Raw genomic sequence first — 21,836 nt, 5'->3', positions numbered from 1 at the left:
CATTATACAGTAACACCAGGTGATGTGTCTGGGTGATGACCGGAGAGGTGACTGCTGGGAATGGGACATTATACAGTAATACCAGGGGATGTGTCTGGGTGATGACCGGAGAGGTGACTGCTGGGAATGGGACATTATACAGTAATACCAGGGGATGTGTCTGGGTGATGACCGGAGAGGTGACTGCTGGGAATGGGACATTATACAGTCACACCAGGGGATGTGTCTGGGTGATGACTGGAGAGGTGACTGCTGGGAGTGGGATACTATACAGTAACACCAGGGGATATGTCTGGGTGATGACTGGGGAGGTGACTGCTGGGAATGGGACATTATACAGTAACACCAGGGGATGTGTCTGGGTGATGACTGTATCATTGTGTCAGGTTCCTATAAGGTGTCAGGATGTCACTGTCTATGTCTCCATGCAGGAGGGGGAGTATATAGAGGAACACAGGGGTCTGTACAAGGACGTGATGGAGGATCACCAGCCCCTCACATCACTGGGTAAGAGGAGACTGTCATTATTGTACAGGGGAGAGCAGGTATGGGGACCCCCTATATACACACCCCCTGATAATCACATATATACAATGTACTCAGTCACTGTGTGTCTCCCACAGATGGACTCAGTTACAGAAATACCCCAGAGAGATGTCCCCGTCCTCTTTATGCCCAGGATTGTACAGAAGAGAATCACAGGATCCCACAGGAGGATCAGGTAGGTGGGATTTAGTGTCTCGCCAATATACCAAAGTGACTGTCACTATATGATGTGTAGAGAAACTATATTGGTCCATAGGGTCCACAGAAATTACCTTGGGTATGTAGGTGGAGTGATCTAGGCACCAAACAAGCTCTCAGCTCCCTGGGTCCTCCTCCATACATACCCCGCCCCAGGCTACAGGCACTCAGTTTCTTCTGATTGGTGCAGGAGCACCATGCGGTCAGTGGGACTGCGGTAGTAGTCCCCAAACAAGTTTTTTTTTTTTCTCCGAGTGGCGGTGCGTGCTGACGGAAGGGAGACCTGAAGCAGCTTAGCGTCCGGATAGATGCTTGTGTCGTCGCTCCGTCTTCCCCCCCTGCGGGCCGCAATGCTGATGAGGGTGCTGGTGATTTCGGCGGACTTAAACAGCCCAGGACTGCAACCGGGAACATCGGGGATGCAGGTAAGAGTTTCCCCGCGGCCGCTGACGTGGAGGATCATGTGTGGCAGTCCGTGCCTCCGGCGATGGAGAAGCTGACGTGGAGGATCATGTGTGGCAGTCCGTCCTTCCGGCGATTGAGACGCTGACGTGGAGGATCATGTGTGGCAGTCCGTCCTTCCGGCGATGGAGACGCTAACGTGGAGGATCATGTGTGGCAGTCCGTGCCTCCGGCGATGGAGACGCTGACGTGGAGGATCATGTGTGGCAGTCCGTCCTTCCGGCGATGGAGACGCTGACGTGGAGGATCATGTCTGGCAGTCCGTGCCTCCGGCGATGGAGATGCTGACGTGGAGGATCATGTGTGGCAGTCCGTGCCTCCGGCGGGGGAGACTCTGACGTGGAGGATCATGTGTGGCAGTCCGTGCCTCCGGCGATGGAGAAGCTGACGTGGAGGATCATGTGTGGCAGTCCGTCCTTCCAGCGATGGAGACGCTGACGTGGAGGATCATGTGTGGCAGTCCGTCCTTCCGGCGATGGAGACGCTGACGTGGAGGATCATGTGTGGCAGTCCGTGCCTCCGGCGATGGAGACGCTGACGTGGAGGATCATGTGTGGCAGTCCGTCCTTCCGGCGATGGAGACGCTGACGTGGAGGATCATGTCTGGCAGTCCGTGCCTCCGGCGATGGAGATGCTGACGTGGAGGATCATGTGTGGCAATCCGTGCCTCCGGCGGGGGAGACTCTGACATGGAGGATCATGTGTGGCAGTCCGTGCCTCCGGCGATGGAGACGCTGACGTGGAGGATCATGTGTGGCAGTCCGTGCCTCCGGCGGTGGAGACGCTGACGTGGAGGATCATGTGTGGCAGTCCGTTCCTCCGGCGATGGAGACGCTGACATGGAGGATCATGTGTGGCAGTCCGTGCCTCCGGCGATGGAGAAGCTGACGTGGAGGATCATGTGTGGCAGTCCGAACTTCCGGCGATGGAGAAGCTGACGTGGAGGATCATGTGTGGTAGTCCGTGCCTCCGGCGATGGAGACGCTGACGTGGAGGATCATGTGTGGCAGTCCGTGCCTCCGGCGGTGGAGACGCTGACGTGGAGGATCATGTGTGGCAGTCCGTGCCTCCGGCGATGGAGACGCTGACGTGGAGGATCATGTGTGGCAGTCCGTGCCTCCGGCGATGGAGAAGCTGACGTGGAGGATCATGTGTGGCAGTCCGTCCTTCCGGCGATGGAGAAGCTGACGTGGAGGATCATGTGTGGCAGTCCGTGCCTCCGGCGGTGTAGACGCTGACGTGGAGGATCATGTGTGGCAGTCCGTGCCTCCGGCGGTGTAGACGCTGACGTGGAGGATCATGTGTGGCAGTCCGTGCCTCCGGCGATGGAGAAGCTGACGTGGAGGATCATGTGTGGCAGTCCGTGCCTCCGGCGGTGGAGACGCTGACGTGGAGGATCATGTGTGGCAGTCCGTGCCTCCGGCGATGGAGACGCTGACGTGGAGGATCATGTGTGGCAGTCCGTGCCTCCGGCGATGGAGAAGCTGATGTGGAGGATCATGTGTGGCAGTCCGTCCTTCCGGCGATGGAGAAGCTGACGTGGAGGATCATGTGTGGCAGTCCGTGCCTCCGGCGGTGTAGACGCTGACGTGGAGGATCATGTGTGGCAGTCCGTGCCTCCGGCGAGGGAGACGCTGACGTGGAGGATCATGTGTGGCAGTCCGTGCCTCCGGCGATGGAGACGCTGACGTGGAGGATCATGTGTGGCAGTCCGTGCCTCCGGCGGTGGAGACGCTGACGTGGAGGATCATGTGTGGCAGTCCGTGCCTCCGGCGATGGAGAAGCTGACGTGGAGGATCATGTGTGGCAGTCCGTCCTTCCGGCGATGGAGAAGCTGACGTGGAGGATCATGTGTGGCAGTCCGTGCCTCCGGCGGTGTAGACGCTGACGTGGAGGATCATGTGTGGCAGTCCGTGCTTCCGGCGATGGAGAAGCTGACGTGGAGGATCATGTGTGGCAGTCCGTGCCTCCGGCGATGGAGACGCTGACGTGGAGGATCATGTGTGGCAGTCCGTGCCTCCGGCGGTGGAGACGCTGACGTGGAGGATCATGTGTGGCAGTCCGTGCCTCCGGCGATGGAGGCGCTGACGTGGAGGATCATGTGTGGCAGTCCGTGCCTCCGGCGGTGGAGACGCTGACGTGGAGGATCTTGTGTGGCAATCCGTGCCTCCGGCGATGGAGACGCTGACGTGGAGGATCATGTGTGGCATTTCGTGCCTCCGGCGATGGAGACGCTGACGTGGAGCATCATGTGTGGCATTCCGTGCCTCCGGCGATGGAGACGCTGACGATGAGGATCATGTGTGGCAGTCCGTGCCTCCGGCGGTGGAGACGCTGAAGTGGAGGATCATGTGTGGCAGTCCGTGCCTCCGGCGGTGGAGACGCTGACGTGGAGGATCATGTGTGGCAGTCCGTGCCTCCGGCGGGGGAGACGCTGACGTGGAGGATCATGTGTGGCAGTCCGTGCCTCCGGCGGTGGAGACGCTGACGTGGAGGATCATGTGTGGCAGTCCGTGCCTCCGGCGATGGAGGCGCTGACGTGGAGGATCATGTGTGGCAGTCCGTGCCTCCGGCGGTGGAGACGCTGACGTGGAGGATCTTGTGTGGCAATCCGTGCCTCCGGCGATGGAGACGCTGACGTGGAGGATCATGTGTGGCATTTCGTGCCTCCGGCGATGGAGACGCTGACGTGGAGCATCATGTGTGGCATTCCGTGCCTCCGGCGATGGAGACGCTGACGATGAGGATCATGTGTGGCAGTCCGTGCCTCCGGCGGTGGAGACGCTGAAGTGGAGGATCATGTGTGGCAGTCCGTGCCTCCGGCGGTGGAGACGCTGACGTGGAGGATCATGTGTGGCAGTCCGTGCCTCCGGCGGGGGAGACGCTGACGTGGAGGATCATGTGTGGCAGTCCGTGCCTCCGGCGATGGAGAAGCTGACGTGGAGGATCATGTGTGGCAGTCCGTGCCTCCGGCGGTGGAGACGCTGATGTGGAGGATCATGTGTGGCAGTCCGTGCCTCCGGCGGGGGAGACGCTGACGTGGAGGATCATGTGTGGCAGTCCGTGCCTCCGGCGGTGGAGACGCTGATGTGGAGGATCATGTGTGGCAGTCCGTGCCTCCGGTGATGGAGGCGCTGACGTGGAGGATCATGTGTGGCAGTCCGTGCCTCCGGCGGTGGAGACGCTGACGTGGAGGATCATGTGTGGCAGTCCATGCCTCCGGCGGTGGAGACGCTGATGTGGAGGATCATGTGTGGCAGTCCGTGCCTCCGGCGGTGGAGATGCTGACGTGGAGGATCATGTGTGGCAGTCCGTGCTTCCGGCGGGGGAGACTCTGACGTGGAGGATCATGTGTGGCAGTCCGTGCCTCCGGCGATGGAGACGCTGACGTGGAGGATCAAGTGTGGCAGTCCGTGCCTCCGGCGGTGGAGACGCTGACATGGAGGATCATGTGTGGCAGTCCGTGCCTCCGGCGATGGAGACGCTGACGTGGAGGATCATGTGTGGCAGTCCGTGCCTCCGGCGGTGGAGACGCTGACGTGGAGTATCATGTGTGTCATCCCAATGAGCCTATACTCTAATATTATACTGTGTATCCCAACGCACCCATACTCTAATATTATACTGTGTATCCCAATGAGCCTATTCTCTAATATTATACTTTGTATCTCAATGAGCCTATACTCTAATATTATACTGTATCATCCCAATGAGCCTATGCTCTAATATTATACTGTATCATCCCAATGAGCCTATACTCTAATATTATACTGTGTATCCCAATGCACCCATACTCTAATATTATACTGTATCATCCCAATGAGCCTATACTCTAATATTATACTGTGTATCCCAATGAGCCTATACTCTAATATTATACTGTGTATCCCAATGAGCCTATACTCTAATATTATACTGTGTCATCTCAATGAGCCTATACTCTAATATTATACTGTGTCATCCCAATGAGCCTCTGCTCTAATATTATACTGTATCATCCCAATGAGCCTATACTCTAATATTATACTGTGTCATCCCAATGAGCCTATACTCTAATATTATACTGTATCATCCCAATGAGCCTATACTCTAATATTATACTGTGTCATCTCAATGAGCCTATACTCTAATATTATACTGTTTCATCCCAATGAGCCTATGCTCTAATATTATACTGTATCATCCCAATGAGCCTATACTCTAAGATTATACTGTGTCATCCCAATGAGCCTATACTCTAAGATTATACTGTATCATCCCAATGAGCCTATACTCTAATATTATACTGTATCATCACAATGAGCCTATACTCTAATATTATACTGAGCAATCCCAATGAGCCTATACTCTAATATTATACTGTATCATCCCAATGAGCCTATACTCTAATATTATACTGTATCATCCCAATGAGCCTATACTCTAATATTATACTGTATCATCCCAATGAGCCTATACTCTAATATTATACTGTGTCATCCCAATGAGCCTATACTCTAATATTATACTGTATCATCCCAATGAGCCTATACTCTAAGATTATATTGTGTATCCCAATGCACCCATACTCTAATATTATACTGTATCATCCCAATGAGCCTATACTCTAATATTATACTGTGTATCCCAATGAGCCTATACTCTAATATTATAATGTGTCATCCCAATGAGCCTATACTCTAATATTATACTGTATCTTCCCAATGAGCCTATAGTCTAATATTATACTGTCATCTCAATGAGCCTATACTCTAATATTATACTGTATCATCCCAATGAGCCCATACTCTAATATTATACTGTCATCCCAATGCACACATACTCTAATATTATACTGTGTATCCCAATGAGCCTATACTCTAATATTATACTGTGTATCCCAATGAGCCTACACTCTAATATTATACTGTGTATCCCAATGAGCCTATACTCTAATATTATACTGTGTCATCCCAATGAGCCTATATTCTAATATTATACTGTGTATCCCAATGAGCCTATACTCTGATATTATACTGTGTCATCCCAATGAGTCTATACTCTAATATTATACTGTGTCATCTCAATGAGCCTATACTCTAATATTATACTGTGTCATCCCAATGAGCCTCTGCTCTAATATTATACTGTATCATCCCAATGAGCCTATACTCTAATATTATACTGTGTCATCCCAATGAGCCTATACTCTAATATTATACTGTATCATCCCAATGAGCCTATACTCTAATATTATACTGTGTCATCTCAATGAGCCTATACTCTAATATTATACTGTTTCATCCCAATGAGCCTATGCTCTAATATTATACTGTATCATCCCAATGAGCCTATACTGTAATATTATACTGTGTCATCCCAATGAGCCTATACTCTAATATTATACTGTATCATCACAATGAGCCTATACTCTAATATTATACTGAGCAATCCCAATGAGCCTATACTCTAATATTATACTGTATCATCCCAATGAGCCTATACTCTAATATTATACTGTATCATCCCAATGAGCCTATACTCTAATATTATACTGTGTCATCCCAATGAGCCTATACTCTAATATTATTCTGAGCAATCCCAATGAGCCTATACTCTAATATTATACTGTATCATCCCAATGAGCCTTTACTGTAATATTATACTGTATCATCCCAATGAGCCTATACTCTAATATTATACTATATCATCCCAATGAGCCTATACTCTAATATTATACTGTGTCATCCCAATGAGCCTATACTCTAATATTATACTGTGTCAACTCAATGAGCCTATACTCTAATATTATACTGTGTCATCTCAATGAGCCTATACTCTAATATTATACTGTATCATCCCAATGAGCCTATACTCTAATATTATACTGTGTATCCCAATGAGCCTATACTCTAATATTATACTGTGTATCCCAATGAGCCTATACTCTAATATTATACTGTCATCTCAATGAGCCTATACTTCTAATATTATACTGTGTCATCCCAATGAGCCTATACTCTAATATTATACTGTCATCCCAATGAGCCTATACTCTAATATTATACTGTGTCATCCCAATGCACCCATACTCTAATATTATACTGTATCATCCCAATGCACCCATACTCTAATATTATACTGTATCATCCCAATGAGCCTATACTCTAATATTATACTGTGCATCCCAATGAGCCTATACTCTAATATTATACTGTGTCATCCCAATTAGCCTATACTCTAATATTATACTGTCATCCCAATGAGCCTATACTCTAATATTATACTGTGTCATCCCAATGAGCCTATACTCTAATATTATACTGTATCATCCCAATGCACCCATACTCTAATATTATACTGTGTATCCCAATGAGCCTATACTCTAATATTATACTGTGTCATCCCAATGAGCCTATACTCTAATATTATACTGTATCATCCCAATGCACCCATACTCTAATATTATACTGTGTATCCCAATGAGCCTATACTCTAATATTATACTGTATCATCTCAATGATGTCATACATTCTAACGTGTTATGTTATTCTGTGGTTTAATTAGGATGAATATTTGACTGAATTTAAGATAGAAGGTGAGGAGGAGATGTGTGTGACTGATATTAAGGTAGAAGATACAGAAGAGACGTATGTGATGGGTGATCAGCAGTGTAAGGAGGAGGATATCTCTACAGATATCAGCACAGGTGAGTAATAAACACTTATTACAGAATAGAGTCACATATTCTCCTTGTACAGTCACTACAGCAATCTCTTATCCTGCCCCCTCTTCTGTCACTCATGGTCCTCCCGATGCCGGGATGCATTTAGATATTGTGGTGCCCAGGACAAATAAAGAAGCAGAGCCCCGATCCTTCCCGTTACTCCCCCAGCTACTCTCTCATGGGATAAGTTGGACTAAGACTCCACAAGGCACCTGGACTCGGCCCCTCACATGCCATGCTTCCAGGAGGCCGGACTGCAGAACCCTCTGACCCGGCAATGAGAGCAGCAGTGCTAGTCTAGTGTGAGTCCCTACTCACCGGCCAGGCAGGAGCTGCACCATGCTTCCAGGAGGCCAGTCTGCAGAACCCTCTGACCCAGCAATGAGAGCAGCAGTGCTAGTCTAGTGTGAGTCCCTCCTCACCGGCCAGACAGGAGCTGCACCATGCTTCCAGGAGGCCGGACTGCAGAACTCTCTGACCCGGCAATGAGAGCAGCAGTGCTAGTCTAGTGTGAGTCCCTCCTCACCAGCCAGACAGGAGCTGCACCATGCTTCCAGGAGGCCGGACTGCAGAACCCTCTGACCCGGCAATGAGAGCAGCAGTGCTAGTCTAGTGTGAGTCCCTACTCACCGGCCAGGCAGGAGCTGCACCATGCTTCCAGGAGGCCGGACTGCAGAACTCTCTGACCCGGCAATGAGAGCAGCAGTGCTAGTCTAGTGTGAGTCCCTACTCACCGGCCAGGCAGGAGCTGCACCATGCTTCCAGGAGGCCGGACTGCAGAACCCTCTGACCCGGCAATGAGAGCAGCAGTGCTAGTCTAGTGTGAGTCCCTACTCACCGGCCAGACAGGAGCTGCACCATGCTTCCAGGAGGCCGGACTGCAGAACCCTCTGACCCGGCAATGAGAGCAGCAGTGCTAGTCTAGTGTGAGTCCCTACTCACCAGCCAGACAGGAGCTGCACCATGCTTCCAGGAGGCCGGACTGCAGAACTCTCTGACCTGGCAATGAGAGCAGCAGTGCTAGTCTAGTGTGAGTCCCTCCTCACCGGCCAGACAGGAGCTGCACCATGCTTCCAGGAGGCCGGACTGCAGAACTCTCTGACCAGGCAATGAGAGCAGCAGTGCTAGTCTAGTGTGAGTCCCTCCTCACCGGCCAGGCAGGAGCTGCACCATGCTTCCAGGAGGCCGGACTGCAGAACCCTCTGACCCGGCAATGAGAGCAGCAGTGCTAGTCTAGTGTGAGTCCCTTCTCACCGGCCAGGCAGGAGCTGCACCATGCTTCCAGGAGGCCGGACTGCAGAACTCTCTGACCCAGCAATGAGAGCAGCAGTGCTAGTCTAGTGTGAGTCCCTACTCACCGGCCAGGCAGGAGCTGCACCATGCTTCCAGGAGGCCGGACTGCAGAACTCTCTGACCCAGCAATGATAGCAGCAGTGCTAGTCTAGTGTGAGTCCCTACTCACCGGCCAGGCAGGAGCTGCACCATGCTTCCAGGAGGCCGGACTGCAGAACCCTCTGACCCAGCAATGAGAGCAGCAGTGCTAGTCTAGTGTGAGTCCCTCCTCACCGGCCAGGCAGGAGCTGCACCATGCTTCCAGGAGGCCGGACTGCAGAACTCTCTGACCCGGCAATGAGAGCAGCAGTACTAGTCTAGTGTGAGTCCCTACTCACCGGCCAGGCAGGAGCTGCACCATGCTTCCAGGAGGCCTGACTGCAGAACTCTCTGACCCGGCAATGAGAGCAGCAGGGCTAGTCTAGTGTGAGTCCCTACTCACCGGCCAGACAGGAGCTGCACCATGCTTCCAGGAGGCCGGACTGCAGAACTCTCTGACCCGGCAATGAGAGCAGCAGTACTAGTCTAGTGTGAGTCCCTACTCACCGGCCAGGCAGGAGCTGCACCATGCTTCCAGGAGCCCGGACTGCAGAACCCTCTGACCCAGCAATGAGAGCAGCAGTGCTAGTCTAGTGTGAGTCCCTACTCACCGGCCAGACAGGAGCTGCACCATGCTTCCAGGAGGCCGGACTGCAGAACTCTCTGACCCGGCAATGAGAGCAGCAGTGCTAGTCTAGTGTGAGTCCCTCCTCACCGGCCAGACAGGAGCTGCACCATGCTTCCAGGAGGCCGGACTGCAGAACTCTCTGACCCGGCAATGAGAGCAGCAGTGCTAGTCTAGTGTGAGTCCCTACTCACCGGCCAGGCAGGAGCTGCACCATGCTTCCAGGAGGCCGGACTGCAGAACCCTCTGACCCGGCAATGAGAGCAGCAGTGCTAGTCTAGTGTGAGTCCCTTCTCACCGGCCAGGCAGGAGCTGCACCATGCTTCCAGGAGGCCGGACTGCAGAACCCTCTGACCCAGCAATGAGAGCAGCAGTGCTAGTCTAGTGTGAGTCCCTCCTCACCAGCCAGACAGGAGCTGCACCATGCTTCCAGGAGGCCGGACTGCAGAACTCTCTGACCCGGCAATGAGAGCAGCAGTGCTAGTCTAGTGTGAGTCCCTACTCACCGGCCAGGCAGGAGCTGCACCATGCTTCCAGGAGGCCGGACTGCAGAACCCTCTGACCCAGCAATGAGAGCAGCAGTGCTAGTCTAGTGTGAGTCCCTCCTCACCAGCCAGACAGGAGCTGCACCATGCTTCCAGGAGGCCGGACTGCAGAACCCTCTGACCCGGCAATGAGAGCAGCAGTGCTAGTCTAGTGTGAGTCCCTTCTCACCGGCCAGGCAGGAGCTGCACCATGCTTCCAGGAGGCCGGACTGCAGAACTCTCTGACCCAGCAATGAGAGCAGCAGTGCTAGTCTAGTGTGAGTCCCTACTCACCGGCCAGGCAGGAGCTGCACCATGCTTCCAGGAGGCCGGACTGCAGAACTCTCTGACCCAGCAATGATAGCAGCAGTGCTAGTCTAGTGTGAGTCCCTACTCACCGGCCAGGCAGGAGCTGCACCATGCTTCCAGGAGGCCGGACTGCAGAACCCTCTGACCCAGCAATGAGAGCAGCAGTGCTAGTCTAGTGTGAGTCCCTCCTCACCGGCCAGACAGGAGCTGCACCATGCTTCCAGGAGGCCGGACTGCAGAACTCTCTGACCCGGCAATGAGAGCAGCAGTACTAGTCTAGTGTGAGTCCCTACTCACCGGCCAGGCAGGAGCTGCACCATGCTTCCAGGAGGCCTGACTGCAGAACTCTCTGACCCGGCAATGAGAGCAGCAGGGCTAGTCTAGTGTGAGTCCCTACTCACCGGCCAGACAGGAGCTGCACCATGCTTCCAGGAGGCCGGACTGCAGAACTCTCTGACCCGGCAATGAGAGCAGCAGTACTAGTCTAGTGTGAGTCCCTACTCACCGGCCAGGCAGGAGCTGCACCATGCTTCCAGGAGGCCGGACTGCAGACCTCTCTGACCCGGCAATGAGAGCAGCAGTGCTAGTCTAGTGTGAGTCCCTACTCACCGGCCAGGCAGGAGCTGCACCATGCTTCCAGGAGGCCGGACTGCAGAACTCTCTGACCCGGCAATGAGAGCAGCAGTACTAGTCTAGTGTGAGTCCCTACTCACCGGCCAGGCAGGAGCTGCACCATGCTTCCAGGAGGCCGGACTGCAGACCTCTCTGACCCGGCAATGAGAGCAGCAGTGCTAGTCTAGTGTGAGTCCCTACTCACCGGCCAGGCAGGAGCTGCACCATGCTTCCAGGAGGCCGGACTGCAGAACCCTCTGACCCGGCAATGAGAGCAGCAGTGCTAGTCTAGTGTGAGTCCCTACTCACCGGCCAGGCAGGAGCTGCACCATGCTTCCAGGAGGCCGGACTGCAGAACTCTCTGACCCGGCAATGAGAGCAGCAGTGCTAGTCTAGTGTGAGTCCCTACTCACCGGCCAGGCAGGAGCTGCACCATGCTTCCAGGAGGCCGGACTGCAGAACCCTCTGACCCGGCAATGAGAGCAGCAGTGCTAGTCTAGTGTGAGTCCCTACTCACCAGCCAGGCAGGAGCTGCACCATGCTTCCAGGAGGCCGGACTGCAGAACTCTCTGACCCGGCAATGAGGGCAGCAGTGCTAGTCTAGTGTGAGTCCCTACTCACCGGCCAGGCAGGAGCTGCACCATGCTTCCAGGAGGCCGGACTGCAGAACCCTCTGACCCAGCAATGATAGCAGCAGTGCTAGTCTAGTGTGAGTCCCTACTCACCGGCCAGGCAGGAGCTGCACCATGCTTCCAGGAGGCCGGACTGCAGAACCCGCTGACCTGGCAATGAGAGCAGCAGTGCTAGTCTAGTGTGAGTCCCTACTCACCGGCCAGGCAGGAGCTGCACCATGCTTCCTGGAGGCCGGTCTGCAGAACTCTCTGACCCAGCAATGAGAGCAGCAGTGCTAGTCTAGTGTGAGTCCCTACTCACCGGCCAGGCAGGAGCTGCACCATGCTTCCTGGAGGCCGGACTGCAGAACTCTCTGACCCAGCAATGAGAGCAGCAGTGCTAGTCTAGTGTGAGTCCCTACTCACCGGCCAGGCAGGAGCTGCACCATGCTTCCTGTTGGCCGGACTGCAGAACTCTCTGACCCAGCAATGAGAGCAGCAGTGCTAGTCTAGTGTGAGTCCCTACTCACCGGCCAGGCAGGAGCTGCACCATGCTTCCAGGAGGCCGGTCTGCAGAACTCTCTGACCCGGCAACGACAGCAGCAGTGCTAGTCTAGTGTGAGTCCCTCCTCACCGGCCAGGCAGGAGCTGCACCATGCTTCCAGGAGGCCGGTCTGCAGAACCCTCTGACCCGGCAATGAGAGCAGCAGTGCTAGTCTAGTGTGAGTCCCTACTCACCGGCCAGGCAGGAGCTGCACCATGCTTCCAGGAGGCCGGACTGCAGAACCCTCTGACCCGGCAATGAGAGCAGCAGTGCTAGTCTAGTGTGAGTCCCTACTCACCGGCCAGGCAGGAGCTGCACCATGCTTCCAGGAGGCCGGACTGCAGAACTCTCTGACCCAGCAATGAGAGTAGCAGTGCTAGTCTAGTGTGAGTCCCTACTCACCGGCCAGGGAGGAGCTGCACCATGCTTCCAGGAGGCCGGACTGAAGAACTCTCTGACCCAGCAATGAGAGCAGCAGTGCTAGTCTAGTGTGAGTCCCTACTCACAGGCCAGGCAGGAGCTGCACCATGCTTCCAGGAGGCCGGACTGCAGAACTCTCTGACCCGGCAATGAGAGCAGCAGTGCTAGTCTAGTGTGCGTCCCTACTCACCGGCCTGGCAGGAGCTGCACCATGCTTCCAGGAGGCCGGACTGCAGAACCCTCTGACCCGGCAATGAGAGCAGCAGTGCTAGTCTAGTGTGAGTCCCTACTCACCGGCCAGGCAGGAGCTGCACCATGCTTCCAGGAGGCCGGACTGCAGAACCCTCTGACCCGGCAATGAGAGCAGCAGGGCTAGTCTAGTGTGAGTCCCTACTCACCGGCCAGGCAGGATCTGCACCATGCTTCCAGGAGGCCTGACTGCAGAACTCTCTGACCCGGCAATGAGAGCAGCAGGGCTAGTCTAGTGTGAGTCCCTACTCACCGGCCAGACAGGAGCTGCACCTTGCTTCCAGGAGGCCGGACTGCAGAACTCTCTGACCCAGCAATGAGAGCAGCAGTGCTAGTCTAGTGTGAGTCCCTACTCACCAGCCAGGCAGGAGATGCACCATGCTTCCTGGAGGCCGGACTGCAGAACCCTCTGACCCAGCAATAAGAGCAGCAGTGCTAGTCTAGTGTGAGTCCCTACTCACCGGCCAGGCAGGAGCTGCACCATGCTTCCAGGAGGCCGGACTGCAGAACTCTCTGACCCAGCAATGAGAGCAGCAGTGCTAGTCTAGTGTGAGTCCCTACTCACCGGCCAGACAGGAGCTGCACCATGCTTCCATTAGGCCGGACTGCAGAACTCTCTGACCCAGCAATGAGAGCAGCAGTGCTAGTCTAGTGTGAGTCCCTACTCACCGGCCAGGCAGGAGCTGCACCATGCTTCCAGGAGGCCGGACTGCAGAACTCTCTGACCTGGCAATGAGAGCAGCAGTGCTAGTCTAGTGTGAGTCCCTACTCACCGGCCAGGCAGGAGCTGCTCCATGCTTCCAGGAGGCCGGTCTGCAGAACTCTCTGACCCGGCAATGAGAGCAGCAGTGCTAGTCTAGTGTGAGTCCCTACTCACAGGCCAGGCAGGAGCTGCACCATGCTTCCAGGAGGCTGGACTGCAGAACCCTCTGACCCAGCAATGAGAGCAGCAGTGCTAGTCTAGTGTGAGTCCCTACTCACCGGCCAGGCAGGAGCTGCACCATGCTTCCAGGAGGCCGGACTACAGAACCCTCTGACCCGGCAATGAGAGCAGCAGTGCTAGTCTAGTGTGAGTCCCTACTCACCGGCCAGACAGGAGCTGCACCATGCTTCCAGGAGGCCGGACTGCAGAACTCTCTGACCTGGCAATGAGAGCAGCAGTGCTAGTCTAGTGTGAGTCCCTACTCACCGGCCAGGCAGGAGCTGCACCATGCTTCCAGGAGGCCGGTCTGCAGAACTCTCTGACCCAGCAATGAGAGCAGCAGTGCTAGTCTAGTGTGAGTCCCTACTCACCGGCCAGGCAGGAGCTGCACCATGCTTCCAGGAGGCCGGACTGCAGAACTCTCGTTATGTGTGTACGCACCTTTAGATATACATTAATAATAAGGGATTAAGACTTTCTGGTGGATGGGCCATCCAAGTTGGACGCATTTTTTCTAAGCTCCATGTTGCCTCCATGAATTCAACTTCATCTGGGGCATTTTAAAGCTGTGCAAAAACCCCCTATACCAGTCTGGGGATCAGGCATACGTGCCGATCCAGACTTTGTTCAGTACCCTACCATCTACGATCCCTATAAGTCCTGTCCGAATTGTTGGGTCTTATGGCCGGAGCCATCTTGCTCTGTCTCAACTGTGCCTTGACCTGAAACCTAGCAGAGGGACCTCATTGGTGGCTTTGGGGGTGCGGTGGTTTGGTGGACCCTTCAGACTGACTCGAGCCTGCTGCTGATTTTCACTTTGACATTCCTGAGGCGTGCCGTCTCTCTGGTTCCATGGAGATGTTGTCCAGTCTCCTCCCGGGGTGTCCTCGGTTACTAGTTCTGACCATCTGTTCTCCTGTGTTTTACCACCTGCTGGCCTGTCTCTTCTGCTCCTCTGGGACAATTCCATCTAGGTGCATACCCGCAGCCCCATTCCCTCATCAGCAGGGACATGTCTCCACCCTGGCTGGAGACTTGGGCAGTGATGTCCCCAAGGCACGCATTGTCCAGCAACAGCTACACTGACTCCTCCCACTGGCTGGTGCTACGGGCCATGGTCCACTTACCAGCGCCTTATCATCTATGGACTGCATGCTATTATTGAAGAACGTTTTATGTCTTTAGGTTTCCTCGTCTGCGGCAGCCATTACCCTTGAGTCTAACACTGTACGTATTGCTACTGTTGAACAGAGGGTCAGTGATGAGGATTGGGTCACCACTCTCCAAAAAAAGCTCCTCTCCCAATCCTCCACTATGGCTGCCCTGGAAGTAAAGGTTGATCCACCTTGAAAATAGTCTTCGCTGACACAATTTGAGATTTGTGGGGGTTCCTGAGATTGTTCAGGGGGTAGATTTGCTAGATTTCCTCTAACGTGACTCTCTTGCAGCCCTTACTTTAAGTGACTCCCTGGCCTCTGTTATTATCGATTGTGCTCACAGGCCTAGGTCCTGAACAGCCTGGTGGGGGTGATAGGCCTAGAGCCATTATAGCGACATATCAGGAGACAAGAAGGCTATCTTGGGGGCTTATAGAAAAAACATCTTCTGCTGTAGTCGGGAATCATAAGGTTCTAAACCTCCAAGACCCCACTCAACGTATTTTTGTTTGGACATCATTTGCATTTTGCCCTTGCTTATCCGACTTAATAGCAATGTCCAACAACATACTTTTGACGATGTAGCTACTTCCAGGGCAGCTATTGACCAGCTTCAGATGCCTGATCGATGGGTCACCATCTCTTTCAACAATTTTTGATGATCACTATTGAGCTTAACTCATTGTTCTGGTTTAGATTGTTTGTTTTTGATGTTGCATGTTTTGTATTCGGTAATTTCTCTATGTGCTGTAAGCGATGGCCACTGTTTTCCGATGAAAACTTTGTAGATAGAGTTTTATTGGAATATTCTTTGTTCCATTTTCGTCCTGTGTTATAGACAGAATGTTTATATTGTATCGGTTATTTGCTATTGTTTATTTAGTGTATTCTGTGGGTCTCCCGGAGGCGGCGGTTTTGTTTTTCTGGTTGTTACCTCGGCCGTGCTCCGAGGTAATTTCTCTTTCGGTAAACGTTAGCGCAGTTCCACCGGTGTCTTTAGTTTGATGGCGATTCCGCTTTCTAACGTTACCAAAATGACTACTGCTTTACGTTCCGCGATACGAATTGTCTTGTGGAATGTGGGGGAACTTATCTCTCCCGATAAAAGGAAACGAGAATTCTCTCACCAAAGACTTTACCCTCATTCAGGAGACACATAGGGGGGTATTCAATTAGGCTGCGAAAAGCCGTGATGACCGTCATTTTCGCCTGGTTCACTTATCCCCATATTCAATTTCAAAGACTTTTCGCAGGTGCGAAAAGTCTTTGTTAAAAAATGGGGATAAGTTTTCACCATGTTATACATGGCGAAAAAAAAGTGCAGAATTGGGGTTTAGGGGTGCAGAATAAAAAAAATAACCTGCAGCCTTTAAAATGTCCCCTTAATTTAATCTGGGTAAAAAGAAAAATAAAAAAATTCCTTAGGACACCCCAAAAAAATTACTTTAATTTTGGGGTTGATAAAAAAAAATGTTGGGGGACACAATAAAAAAATAGCGAAATAGCCGCGGGGGGGGGGTCCCCAAATATGCGGCAGGTGTTTTCTTCATTGCGGGTGGTTGCGGCAGGTGCATTCTTTCTTTTTTTTTTTCAATATAAATTTTTTATTGTTAAAGTTTTTCAGATAAAAAATAAATTGTTAGATACAAAATAAAATATAAAGAAAGAAAAACGCAGGCGCATTCTTGAAGAATTTAAAAAAATGACCTCAGGGGCTCCAAAATATGCTTGCGCCCATTTTCATGTACCCCAAATTTGATGGGCATAGTTATTTAAAAAAAAAAATAAAAAAATAGATAAATGCTATTCTTCACACCTTCTTCACAGGCGCATTTATGCACCTGCCGCGGCTATTTAAAACCCCCGACTACCTTCAGCAGCCCAAATTGGGGGTACCCATAGTGATCCCCCATGTCAGACCATCTTTAGGGGGGTGCCAGGATGAATTCCCAAAAATTCCCAGGACTTTTCAATATTTACCGTTCCGCCGGGTCCTGTTTTCACCGGATCCTAATTGAATACGGGGATAAAGCGGGCTTATCCCAGAAAAAGCAGCAATGGTGGCGAAAAGACCGTCCTCTGACTTTTCGCCTGTAATTGAATACCCCCATAGTTGTGCAGATAGCCCCTCCACCTTGCGGGCTGCCTGGATGGGGTAGTATGTCACTGCTTCTTATACCAAAATGACCAGAGGGGTGGCGGTACTTTTTAATAAGAATCTACATTATACGGTAGATCACGATGTTCACCCAATCTATCGTACACGATGATTTGCATAGTCATTAGATCGAGTGCGATATAACACAGATGCATGTAGTATGGACCAGGGAGATCCGTGCTACATGCATCTGTTTCATTGGCACAGAGCACGGTCGGGTCAGTGAGACCCGTCTGTGCTGCTGCGGTACAAAATAAAAAATAAAGACCTGTGTAAAAAAAGAAAAAAATTGGCGTGCCCTCCTAAAAAAAAAAGAGCAACCAGACCCGGGATTTTAGTGACCCAGTGCTGGTTGTGCTTAAATACAGGGGAAAAATTACGTAGGGGTCCCCTGTACTTAAACACAACCAGCACCGGGCTAGTCAGAACCAGCCCTGGTTGCCAAAATATGTGGGGCAAACGGCGTAGAGGGTCCCCCGTACTTTGCGCAACCAGCATTGGGCTCTGATCCGGTCCTGATTCTCGAAATACAGGGGAAAAGTAGGCAATCCAGGGGGTCTTGGCAAAATAAATAAACGGAAATACGCGATCCAGCGGACAATAGTACCGTCTTGTAAGGACGGTACGTCCCGAATGAGAGCTCAGCTGCGGGGTATCACTATGAAAACCCCGCCGCTGAGCACTCATTGGCTGAAAGAGGCGAGCCTTCCACCTCTCAGCCAATGAGCGGTTCCCAACATTGAATTTTTTTTATTTTTAGCCAAGACCCCATGGATTGCCTACTTTGGAACGAAGAGGACCCGAACTTCACATAGGAGACGGTGAGTATGGATATTATTTTTTACAGGTACCCTATGGATTCTACTGGAGAAGGGCATTGATGGGATACATAGGTGAGTATGTGTACATGTGTGTGTGCATGTATGTTTAATAAACTTATACTTTGTACGGTTTGTGTCCCGTGTTTATTTTAATATTGCTTTTGCTGTGGAACTGCAGGTACTAGCGGGCCTGTAATGGCCTGTACGCTGGTACTTGTGGTTCCCCAAGTACCAGCATGCGGGGGAGGTTTGCTGGGATCTGTAGTTCCACAGCAAAAGACATTTTTACTTTTATCAAATGCCCTACACTATCAAGCCGGCACCCACCGCTCCAGGGGTGTCGGGGATAGTCCCGAGCTATCAGCCTAGGCCCGGGGTGCCCTGGGGAGGGGAACCCCTATATCCCTGGCCTGAATTGCGGTCAGGCTTAATGCTTCGGCTGCGGGGGGCCCGGTGAAAGGGCTCCCCTGGCTGTGGTATTATCCCCCAGCTAGAAAAAGTCCGGTGCTGGTTCTGGATAATACAGGGGGACCCTACTAATTTTTTTTCCCCCTGTATTTCCAGAACCAGGACCGGATCAGAGCCCAGTGCTGGTTGCGCAAAGTACAGGGGGACCCCTACGTCGTTTGTCCCCTGTATTTAAGTATAACCAGCGCTTGGTCACTAAAAGCTCGGGGCTGGTTGCTCTTTTTGGTGGGGGGAGTGAGGGGCACGCCATTTTTTTTTCTTTTTTTCACAGGATTTTTTATTTTTTTTACCACAGCAGCACAACAGGGTGTCAATGACACAGATGCAAGTAGCACGGATCTCCCTTGTCCGTGCTGCATGCATCGCTGTTGTGCATGATGTACACAAACACCGTACGATGTTTGTCACATCGTACACGATAGGTCGAAATCTTACTGCAAGTTCAGTTGATCTACGATGGCGATACATGACGTCGGGGACGCGCATCATAATCGTACTGGAATACACCACTTTTTACACGATTGGTTGTAATAAATGATCGAAAATGGCCAAACCGTGTAAAAAATTTGGACCGTGTATGGGCACCTTTACTCTGCTTAATGTCTATTCCCCAAAAGAACCCAACATTGACTACTTTCTGGCCTTTTCACAATTGTTGCCACAATGTGACACCCCACATTTAATAAAAGAGGAGACCACCTTAATAGCTGACCCTCAGTTAGACAAGTCTTTGGTGGCTAGGTCCTCAACACAATGGAGCAATATTAATTCGCTTAAGAGGGCCCACTCTCTCTCAGACCCCTGGCGCCTTCTTAATCCGTGTAAATTAATGAATACACCTTTCAATCTCGTGTTCATAGGTCTTTTTCACATATAAACTATATACTGGCTGCCGATCGACGTTTTTCTCGTATTCTTTCTGCCTCTATTCATGATATTGTGATCCCTGACCACGTCCGGTCTCGCAGTCTCAGGTTTCATGTCCGGATTTCTCCTTATGGCTCTTTTCCTATTACAGGGCGCAATCAGAGGACTTTCTCACTCAGAGATGGGATGGGTACGTAGACGACGACTTGGATCATTGGGGTAATCAGATCTGGGGAACTGGTTCTTTGTATTATCTCACATCTGGATCAGCATAAAATAAATATTCTCACTAAATATGGCTAACCGCACGGGGCCACACACCGCGCCCTACGAAACTATGTAGATGCACCCAAAGCTGCTAATTTGGAGATAAATATGACTTCTCTGCATTTATCGGAGACCTTTATCCTTCTCATGGTATAACTGGTTATTATACACACATCATCTGATAATCACATATATACAATGTACTCAGTCACTGTGTGTCTCCTACAGATGGACCCAGTAACAGAAATACCCCAGAGAGATGTCCCCATCCTCTTTATTCACAGGATTGTACAGAGGAGAATCACAGGATCCCACAGGAGGATCAGGTTGGTGGGATTTAGGGTCTCACCAATATACCAAAGTGACTGTCACTATATGATCTGTACAGAAGCTGTGTGTGTCTTATATACTGATGTTATACTGTGTCATCTCTGGTAATGAAATCATATATTATTAACGTGTTGTATTATTGTTCTGTGGATTAATTAGGGTGAATATCTGACTGATATTAAGATAGAGGAAGTAGAGACGTATGTGAGGGGTGATCAGCAGTGTAAGGAGGAGGAAATCCCTACAGATATCAGCACTGGTGAGTAATAAACACTTATTACAGAATAGAGTCACATATTCTCCTTGTTCAGTCACTACAGCAATCTCTTATCCTACACCCTCCTCTGTCACTACAAACTAATGAGGGGAATATGTCTGCCCAGTGGGGGAGTCAGGAGCCATCTGCCCCTATTATACTCCTGCTCTCCCCCTCACATCATGTCACTGTGTGTTACCAGCCCAGAGATCTGACCAGTCTCCTCCCCACTCTCTCTGGTGTATCTCATACATCAGGAGCCATCAGCCCCTATTATACTCCTGCTCTCCTCCTCACATCATGTCACTGTGTGTTACCAGCCCAGAGATCTGACCAGTCTCCTCCCCACACTCTCTGGTGTATCTCATACATCAGGAGCCATCAGCCCCTATTATACTCATGCTCTCCCCCTCACATCATGTCACTGTGTGTTACCAGCCCAGAGATCTGACCAGTCTCCTCCCCACACTCTCTGGTGTATCTCATACATCAGGAACCATCAGCCCCTATTATACTCCTGCTCTCCTCCTCACATCATGTCACTGTGTGTTACCAGCCCAGAGATCTGACCAGTCTCCTCCCCACACTCTCTGGTGTATCTCATACATCAGGAGCCATCAGCCCCTATTATACTCCTGCTCTCCCCCTCACATCATGTCACTGTATGTTACCAGCCCAGAGATCTGACCAGTCTCCTCCCCACACTCTCTGGTGTATCTCATACATCAGGAGCCATCAGCCGCTATTATACTCCTGCTCTCCCCATCATATCATGTCACTGTGTGTTACCAGCCCAGAGATCTGACCAGTCTCCTCCCCACACTCCCTGATGTATCTCATACATCAGGAGCCATCAGCCCCTATTATACTCCTGCTCTCCTCCTCACATCATGTCACTGTGTGTTACCAGCCCAGATATCTGACCAGTCTCCTCCCCACACTCTCTGGTGTATCTCATACATCAGGAGCCATCAGCTCCTATTATACTCCTGCTCTCCTCCTCACATCATGTCACTGTGTGTTATCAGCCCAGAGATCTGACCAGTATCCTCCCTACACTCTCTGGTGTATCTCATACATCAGGAGCCATCAGCCCCTATTTTACTCCTGCTCTCCCCGTCACATCATGTCACTGTGTGTTACCAGCCCAGAGATCTGACCAGTCTACTCCCCACACTCTCAGGTGTATCTCATACATCAGGAACCATCAGCCCCTATTATACTCCTGCTCTCCTCCTCACATCATGTCACTGTGTGTTACCAGCCCAGAGATCTGACCAGTCTCCTCCCCACACTCTCTGGTGTATCTCATACATCAGGAGCCATCAGCCCCTATTATACTCCTGCTCTCCCCCTCACATCATGTCACTGTGTGTTACCAGCCCAGAGATCTGACCATTCTCCTCCCCACAC

General features: G+C 51.6%; 1 protein-coding gene across 1 annotated transcript in view; it reads left to right on the top strand.

Annotated features, from left to right (window-relative positions):
- The window catches only part of LOC148436234 (uncharacterized), a 47,451-nt gene that overhangs the window by 4,968 nt on the left and 20,647 nt on the right, over window positions 1-21,836 (top strand). The window contains exons 2-7 of the mRNA XM_088465164.1: window positions 432-507; window positions 624-721; window positions 7,753-7,894; window positions 19,722-19,760; window positions 20,066-20,163; window positions 20,327-20,426. Coding sequence (XP_088321290.1) covers window positions 477-507; window positions 624-721; window positions 7,753-7,894; window positions 19,722-19,760; window positions 20,066-20,163; window positions 20,327-20,426 — 508 coding nt within the window. The 5' untranslated portion in view covers window positions 432-476. The remainder of the gene's footprint in view (window positions 1-431; window positions 508-623; window positions 722-7,752; window positions 7,895-19,721; window positions 19,761-20,065; window positions 20,164-20,326; window positions 20,427-21,836) is intronic.

The sequence above is a fragment of the Taudactylus pleione genome, unplaced genomic scaffold (genome assembly GCF_031769625.1).
Source record: "Taudactylus pleione unplaced genomic scaffold, aTauple2 ptg001883l, whole genome shotgun sequence".
Lineage (NCBI taxonomy): Eukaryota > Metazoa > Chordata > Amphibia > Anura > Myobatrachidae > Taudactylus > Taudactylus pleione.
The sequence above is the reverse complement of the archived record's forward strand: the minus strand, read 5'-3'. Positions and strand labels throughout refer to the sequence as shown.